The following is a 9397-nucleotide window of genomic DNA, read 5'->3' as shown; positions in this document are numbered from 1 at the left end:
TTTAAATGTTCATTTAAGTCCTAATTGTTGATTGCTACGCCTGTTTCCCATTTGCTACCCATCTCTTTTTAACCTCATAAGACCTGAAGATTTAAGCTAACCCTCTACACATGTAGTCACAGGGCCCCAGTTAAGAAGAACTGTGATAATATGACCCAAAATGTGATGTCCAAACACGTGGATGCAAGGTCTTAAAAGGTTACATCCTGGTTTCCTTTAAACCTTCTAATTACCATCAATGCATTTTTTTTTCCTCTGGAGAGGATATTTCTAAACCAGAATATCCCCCAAATAGCCAACACTACAGAATTATTCATTTTGGTATTACAGAAGACATCTGAAGCTTTTCAGTGAGAGTGTAGGAAAATATTGATTTAATCAAATATTGCGATACTTCATTTGGCAATACTTGAATCGATTTCATCTTGTGTTAGATGTTTACTCATTATCAGCCTCACTGTAGTAGTAGTTTTAACTTGGAATGGGTACCCAAAACTCTGACAAAGCTTTTTTCTGAACCATACTCTTCAAAAAGTAGTAAAATATTTTCTCTGGTGCTGTCCTGGGATATATCGTGATATATATTGTTTTGTGATATTGTATATGTATTGTATCGCCAGACTCTTGCCAATATCCTTACTTTTCAGTGATATCAAATGTGAAGAGGCGGGATCTGGGAATTGTAGTTTTTGGTGTATTTTTCAAAAATGGCTGGACATTTTTTTCTTCTCTGGTTGTCAGGTGGTTAAAGTGTTTTACAGTAAGTTAAGGATTTACATGTTATTTTTTGTAGGTTTGGCTGAAGTTTGAGTTTTGTATTGTTTCTGTTTGTCCAGAGCCCTGATAACCCCCACAAAAAATCTAGTAAATCAATTAAGTATGAAAGTAGTTCATATGTACAATTTTGTAGTATTTTTTTAGTATGTTAGACTTGCTGTGTCCTCTGTAGTCGCTCACCATGGATGAAATTGTCAGGTCGAAAAAGGGCTCCGATCCGGTTTCCTCTAATGCTGTCCATGGTGCCGGGCTCCAGGTCCACCAGAAGAGCTCTGGGCACATATTTACCACCTAGAATGGAGATGATTTTTAATAGGATTCCTTAACATTTAACTGGCTAAAACATAAAAAAAGAAATGAAATATCTAAAAATGACAAAAATATTTACATATGTCCAAATATTAAATGAACAAATCTTATACCAAAGGCCTCATTGAAGTAAACATTGATTCTGTCCAGCTGCAGGGGGCTGTCTCCTTCATAGATGCCTGTCGCATTGATCCCATGTTCTTCACTGATCACCTCCCAGAACTAGATAAACGGGAAATAATCGCAGGAAAATGTTAAGAGCTTAATATGTTTTTTGAAAAATGTATGAAAAAAAATGTGTGCAGGCTCTCTCTTCCTGTCACGTTCAAGACCTCCAAAGATGCTTTTTTTTTTTTTTTAAGTTGTGTACGGATTGTTTTGTGATTTTGCAAATGTTCTTATGACTTTATCAACATCTAAGCCATGAATAAATAATGTCCATTGCAGTCATGTCTTGACTTGTTAGCCAAGTGACTATCACTGTCTTACACTGTTCAGATGAAGAACTGCAAATTGTATATTTAAAAAAAAAACACAATACTTAAGATGATAATTTAAGTTTGTTGGCTTTTTCAAATTTTTGAAAAGTTTCATGTCTTCCTGAAGGTCTGTTGCTTCCCCTTCTTGGTTTGTGTTAGCCATGATAAAAATGATCCGCCCATGACAGTCTCACTCTGGCTCTTATCTTTTCCCCGAGTGCTTGACAGGGAACACCCTGTGAGGCTCACAGTTAGTGACACAGCAAAGCAGAAAGCCAAAATGTGCACCATAATGAAAAAAAACAAACAAAAAGTTCAATAAACACATGGAAAAATCGGATCTATTTTTTGACAAATCTATTATTTTCATGTAACGATCACCATGTACTATACTGTTTTTTCTTGTAGGTCACACACAATAAATAGAAATAAAATCAGCAAATGTTTTTTAGATAGATTGTAAAAAGCTTAATTTAAATGAAAACTTTTTTTTAAATTACCTTTGAGCCGATCTGGTTGCCACATTGTCCAATTTGCACATGTACAATTTCACGCATGGTGATCAGACTGAGGTCCACACAACAGCTGGGGGTCCGAGATAGTCTCCTGTGCCTGCATCCGCCTTTTAAAGGAGTCTAGAAATGATGTCAGTGAAGATATATGGGAGTTACCCCAATGAATGAAGCGCAATGGACTCCAATTACAAAATAGAAACTGAAATAAAAATTATGTTTAATTGGAAACGGACAATCTGGAGATTGTACATAAAGATGCAATGATACTTGCATTTATTTCACTTTTTGCAGACATGATAAATATGGAATCATTTATTTTATTTCCGTTTTTTAACATATATTTTTATGAAAACATTTCAAAATATGTTTGGATAAAACCAATGTCAGTATTGTCCCTGAGGTGGACCATCCAACAACCCAATATACACTGTAACTCCAAGTCAATTACACTTCTGTGTAATCAAACTGTTCAAATAGGAAGCGACACTGACTTACAATCAATCTCACATGTTTTGGGGCAAGTTAAATAGACATCAAGTGGAAAAAATAGGCAATCAGCAACACACCTCCAATAAAGGAGTGGTTCTGCAAGTGGTGACCACATACAACTTCTCCGCCCTTGTGTTTTCTGGCTGATGTTTTGGTGACTTTTGAATGGCGACAGTGTTGTCAGTCCAGTGGTACCTTGAGACGTCGTCTACAACTCACATAAGTACCCCAGGTGGTGCAACTCATCCAAGATGGCACATCAATGTGAGCTGTGGTGAGGTTTGCTATATCTGTCAACAAAGTGTCTGGAGGCGCTACCAGGAGACAGGTCAGTACATCAGGAGATCTGGAGGAGGTCGTAGGAGGGCAACAACCATTCATCTGGACCAATAAAAACATCCTCCTTTGTGCAAGAAGGATCAAGAACACTGCAAAAATGACCTCAGCTGGCAACAAATGTGCACATATCTGCTCAAACTGTTAAAAACAGACTCCAGGAGGGTGGTATGAGGGCCCCACGTCCACAGGTTAGAGTTGTGCTTACAGCCCAACACCATGCAAGATGTTTGGCATTTGCTGGAGAACACCAAGATTTGCAAATTCGCCCTGATATCTTCACCAATGAAAGTACGTTCATATGACCGGTTTGGCAGTGGGGCAGTAATAGTTTGGGATGGCATTTCTTTTCTTTCCATGTGCTCACCAGAGGTAGCCTGACTGCCATTAAGAAGCGAGATGAGAGATCCTCAGACTGTGATTGGCCCAAGGTTCCTCCTAATGCAAGACAATGCTGGACCAAAGTGGCTGGATTGTATCAGCAGTTTCTGCTAGACGAAGGTACTGATGTAATGGACTGGCCCGCCCATTCCCCAAACCTGAATCCAATTGAGCATGGGGCATCGTGTCTCAGTCCGTTCACCAATGCCAGGTTGCTCTACAGACTGTCCAGAAGTTTGCAGATGCTTTGGTCCAGGTGTGGGAGGAGACCCACCAGAAGACCATCAGAAGCAGACCCAGGCATTTCTGGAAAGTCATATGGGCAGGTGGAGGCCACACAAACTATTGAGAGACATTACATTAAAGTTGGATCAGCCTGTAGTGTGTTTTTCCACTTTAATTTTGAGTATGATTCCACATCCTAATACATTTTATTTCCATTAATATTTTTGAGTGGTTTAATTGTCAGTACATGCAACTATGCAAACAATAAAAAAGCATTTAAAAGGAATATTTCATTTGTTCAGGTATAGGATGTGTTTTTGTAGCATTCCTTTATTCTTTTGAGCAGTGTGTGCTATGGTGAGATGATTCAGAAGAAATGGGTGCAATGTCCTCAAGACATAAAAGATCAAAATATTTTTGGGTTTCTGACTAAATGCTGCTGTGCCACTTCCAGTGAATGTACTTTCATGCATTCCAAGCAGCATTTATGAAGAACAGTACATAAGCTGCTTTGGAGAGGACGTATTTTCCAAGTACATCCAAACTTTTGATTCATCCAAACTTTCTGCACAAGGAGGGTAAAAGATATGTGTTAAAAAATAACCCATACGTTTGCATTCTTTCAGACATGTTTACAGGGAATAAATGGGACAAACACACAAACAAAACCTCATTTATCTTTTGTTTGGTATGTTTGTTTGTAATACACCGCCCTATAAACGTCACTAAACAGGTTCTGAAAAAAAAAAAAAAAAAAACGTGAGTCAAGAAAGTGAACAGAAACACAAAGGAAGTGCAGACGAAGCTGCCAGTGGCAGATAACAGCAGCAAAACCACTTTAAACACAGACTTTCGATTATAAAAAGACAATACAAACGTTCAAAAAGTCATGATTTAAACATCTTGGTCACGCTACAATAAATGTAAAGAGAAAAAAAATATGAAGTGCTCCCATCTAGAGTACCATTGCAGGAACAACATATTTAATGTGGACAATAAGGTGTTTTCATTGCATCTTATTCATTTTTTCTAAAGCTATTAATTTAAGTGCACTGCTTGGAATTTACATTGAAATTTTACTCTCACAAAAACGTTAAAGAAAAAAAAAATCATAACTATGCTGATGATACACAACTTTACATCACTGTGTCTCCTGATGATGAACAGTGGTCAACATACTTTAAAACTGCAATTGAGACATTAAGTCAACTTCTTGCAGATGAGCAGTTTTAAATTTCTGAAACAGACAACCACAAAGAAGAAGGGCTTTTCGAAATGTTTAAAACGACCCTTTTGTCTAATCCACAGCACTGTCTCTGTAATCGCGTTCTTTCAGAAAGTAAAACCCAGAATAGAAAACACACATTGGTGAAATTCCACGAGCTGGATGAAGAAATGACCACCTACCTGTAATCTCTCAAGGTAGCACGCAGTGTATTTGCAGAGTGAACGATAGGGCTTATTGACTGAATAGAAGGCATTGCTTCATTTGACTCTGAAAAAGCAGATAAAACATCTAAAGCATTGTTCATTTCATGAGTAATATATTCTATGATAGCCAGAAAACCAAGAAGCAAAGTTCTGGTAGATTCTACTCAACATAGGAAATAAATATAGTTTTTCTGATGTGTTCAATAAACTCTGGAAAGAGTATTATTTCAGTGACTTACATAACTTTTTTTGCTGACATTAAGTTCATGAGGGATTCATTTTGTAGTTGTCATTTTTGTGTTTTGCCCTGAGCCTCATCTATGTTGTTTTTTAAGTTTTGCGTTGCATGCTGAATGGAAATTATCATTTTAAATGCATCTTTCCATCAACTCACAAACTGTTAATTTTTTTTTTATTTAGCAAGTTTGCTGAGTTTAGATTTAGAGTTTAGATCAGGGGTCTACAACCTTTAATGGAAAAAGAGCCGTTTAGTTCACTTTCTTACTGACCAAAACCCAGCCAGAGCAGCAAACTCGAATATACGTCATTTGTGTATGAGTGACCATTTATATAGAACATTTACCATTTTTTTTAACAATAATTTAAATTTTGATCATTTTCTTCATATAATAATTTTAACTTATTTTACTTTTGACGGCAGCACATCAGTTCCTTTCAAATAAACTACACCATCTGTCTAAAAGGATCTTTCTACTGCAGCAGATTCACTTGTATTAAAAATGCAAGATAGCCGGATCAAAACAAGGCATTTTCCATCAATCTGACTTTAATGCACCTTCATCATTTTTCTCTTTGTCCTATTGAATATAAACATGACAACACCGATACAGAATCCAACTTTTTAAATAAATTCATATGTGCTTTAAGCATATTAAAAAAAACACTATTGCCAATATTTTCTCAAATATGTTAAAATCTAAACATAAGCGATAACACTTAATTAACTAAAATAAATCTATCACTTTTTCTGAGAAATGTACATGCTTTTTAAAATGCTAATTCGAAAAGTTCATCTTGATAAGTTGATCCTTTTTTATTTTTCTGCATTTAGGTAAAATAAAACACAATTGTTGATTTTATTTCTTGGATTAAAAAAGAAATGAATAATAGAAAACAGATCAATCAAACCAATTGCAGATATGAAGTCAAAATGTGGAAATATTCAAAATGATAAAAGAAGGTGATCCTATCTTCTTGACAACGTAATTACTCATAAATAGACATATTTTCAGCTATGAACACATTGCATTTATTAAGTATAATTATTGCCAAATTTTCAATAGCGTGTTATTTGTTGCTTGAAAGGTAGAGGCTAAGGAGCAGACTTTTGCTTTTTAATTGCATTACTCACATGCATTTTGATTAGAAAAATAATTATGTAATATGTTGCAAAAGTTTGGGAATTTTAAGCCAGTTTCTGTTGGTTGAAGTTTTTTTTTTGCATTATTATTTATTTTTTTGTGCAACTGTAATTTAAAGTTCAAACATATATTTTAGTAATGGAATTGAAGATTTATTTTCAGTTGTTAAGACAGAACTCCCTTCTGTTTCCCTTCGTGTTGTGAATATTTCCAAATTCCTTAAATTGCTTTATGGAATTGCATGTTCCTTACTGTGGGAAGCAGCTGGCACACACTATCTCAATCATTTTGACATTGCTGACTGATCACAGCAGGAGCGGAGCCTGAATTTCTGCAGACTTTGGGAGTCACTGAATGAAACTTCGGTGGTGAGAATGCTGATCATCATTTTTGCTTAAAGAGGGCGCCTCTTCCCTTCTGTTGCTCTGTTTCATGACGCTCCGGGCAGTCATGTGATCACAGCCGGCTTCATCGGCATGTTCAAGTGGCTGCAAAGCGGAAGAGAGAAGACAGCAATCAACACTTCAAATTAAAAGTCTCGACCTCCTCTTTGCAAAATCCTTTTTCTTTCTCCTTTTTGTCGATTTTATCAATTATATGTTCTGGTAATGTGTTGTCTTGTGAAAAATCCCCTTGTGAATAGTCCCCAGAATAGTTGCATGAAGTAGGCTATCACAAATGCACAATCAAAAGAGAATGTCCGAGATCAGATTTCCACTAGGAAAATTCCTCATTCCTGAACTAATTTGATGTATATTCACAAATATTGATTTCTTTTTCCATTTCAAAGTCAATTTATTTGGTAAAATATTTAGTTAATCTGAACCTGTTGGAGATTCATTAATACAATTAGTAGTTCTTAGTTTAAGTTTTAATGGAAAAACTAACTTATTTGTTTTTTAACACTTAAAAATACAAAAGAGTTGCTTTAATGGAAAATGGACACATTTGATTTGGTCAATCAATTTTTAATCGACTGCCAGTCTAGATGTTGTGTTGTGCTGATTGTTGTTAGTCATCCTTGAATATGAATACTTTGACTAGGAATATTAATCCGTTTGGTATTGACAAAATGAGGGGGGAAAATACCCCTTAGGGAAATATACAGGTTGTGGATAGGTCATCCATCTTTTTAACCCACAGAAACACTTTCAGGTTCATACGGTCACCAGAGCCTGTCCTGGCTAATGTTGGGTGAAGGTCAGTTACATCCTGAGCAGGTCACTATTCTGTCACAGGGCCACACCTCAGGGCAATTTAGAGTAATTAAACTAGGAAAAATGTTTTTGGAAGAAGCTGGAGTGCCTGGAGGAAATCTCGAGGAAAACATGCAAACTTCACACAGAAAGGACTCAGCTGGGATTTGAACCAGGGATTTCTCATTGTGAGGCAAGAGTGCAAACTGTACGGAAGAGGATTAGGGCCACTGAAAAAAAAAAAAAAAGCCCATGAAAAATTCTGACTTTAGAAAAAATTCAGAATTCTGACTTTAAAGTCAGAATTCTGAGATTAAAGTCAGAATTTTTCATGGGCTTTTTTTTTTCAGTGGCCCTAATCCTCTTCCGTAAAACTGCACTCCAGCGAAGGAGACAAATACAATTGTCACTGCGTAAAAGTACTTCTGTTAATATGCCTTTAAAACTTAAAGCACAATTTAAATTACATTAAAACAAACATTCTAAAATTTAAATATGCCTTTTCTTAACTTTGTTTTTCTATAAATGCTACTGTTGCATCAGAGCTTGATTTGGTAGCACAACAAAAATTCATATTTTAAATTAATTATTTCTATATAATTCTATGTAATTTCCCGGTAGGATCGATGAAAAATTATATCATTTTCTAAAAGTTCTAATCTACATAATGAAATTCTACTTCTTGTATTTAATGTCTATAGCATGGCATGCAAAAGTTTTGAAAAAAGCTTGTTATATATTTGAGATAGGATATATTTTATTTTAAAAGAACTTGTAAGTGCTGCTGGTTTATATGTATATATATTTAAAAATGTAACACTTTTGTAAATAAATTATTGTAAATGTTTAAATGCATATTTTTATAATTAAAAAGGGAAAATAATAAAGAAAAAAAATATGTATTTTTAGTGAAGCAAGACTTGATGGCTTTTGGATTATAAGAAACTGGACCAAGTTGCTCTTTTAGCATCAAATGTTGCAAATTCCTGCATATAATCTTTAATATCTATGTCTTGATTTTTTATTATGTTTAATGCTTATTATTTGTTTTTTTAGCGATGGTAACAAAGTAATTTACAATTTTTTAGATCAATTGAAGATTAATCTAATTTAATCTAATCTAATTTAATCTAATGTAATCTAATCTAATCTTTCTAGCCTCTTTTCTTGAATATTGTCTAATTTAAAGCATGTTTTTGTAATTTTATTTTATCTGTAAATATTTCCGGAATGTCAAACTGTATGTAACTTTTAAAATAGAAGAAACGTAAAAAAAGAAACGGAAAAAAAAAGAAAAAGAGGATAAATACTTTAAAAATGATTCAAAAAATGAGGCGAATGCTTATTCCGTTTCGCTTTATTGTGAAAGTTGCGACCGGAAACACAGCTAGTTCCTCAGGAAAACTTGACCAAAGTTCTTGGTTCCCAGGGTTCCGTGAGAGCCGTTTGCCCCACCCCACCTCTTCAGCATATCTATCTCAATGTAGAAGTCTTAGAGGAAAAAATAAGGGGTGAAAAATAATTCAGAGAAACACCGCAAAGGGACGAACCTCACTCCCCCGAATAGCCCGTCGGAAGTGCCGTGGCCCATCAGCCCCGGGAATGACTGACTCGCCGCTGGATGAGTGATTGAAAGCACCGCGGTATGTTCATGTATCATGCACATGTAACCATAATCTACCATCCAGATTCAAAGGGAATACAAAAAGCCAAGGAACTTGACAGCGGACCGTACCTGCGCCAAACCGGGAAATAACGGAGGATTCCCACCAAGATCACCTGGATATCACGTTATTGTCAAGGACATCCAGCTGCAGAGAGCCGCCTCTGCTCGCCCGGAGAAGCCTTCCGATGTGAGGAGAAACACAAATTAACGT

General features: G+C 35.7%; 1 protein-coding gene across 1 annotated transcript in view; it reads right to left on the bottom strand.

The window, feature by feature from the left end:
- Window positions 1-2220, bottom strand: part of LOC112145739 (tubulin beta chain) — a 5624-nt gene extending 3404 nt beyond the window's left edge. The window contains exons 1-3 of the mRNA XM_024271152.2: window positions 2066-2220; window positions 1200-1308; window positions 958-1068 (exon numbers count right to left, since the gene is read on the bottom strand). Of these exons, the coding sequence (XP_024126920.1) occupies window positions 958-1068; window positions 1200-1308; window positions 2066-2122 (277 nt within the window). The 5' untranslated portion in view covers window positions 2123-2220. The remainder of the gene's footprint in view (window positions 1-957; window positions 1069-1199; window positions 1309-2065) is intronic.
- Between the last annotated feature and the right edge of the window lie 7177 nt (window positions 2221-9397).

The sequence above is a fragment of the Oryzias melastigma genome, linkage group LG5 (assembly GCF_002922805.2).
Source record: "Oryzias melastigma strain HK-1 linkage group LG5, ASM292280v2, whole genome shotgun sequence".
NCBI lineage: Eukaryota > Metazoa > Chordata > Actinopteri > Beloniformes > Adrianichthyidae > Oryzias > Oryzias melastigma.
This window is presented reverse-complemented; position numbering and strand designations above follow the sequence as displayed.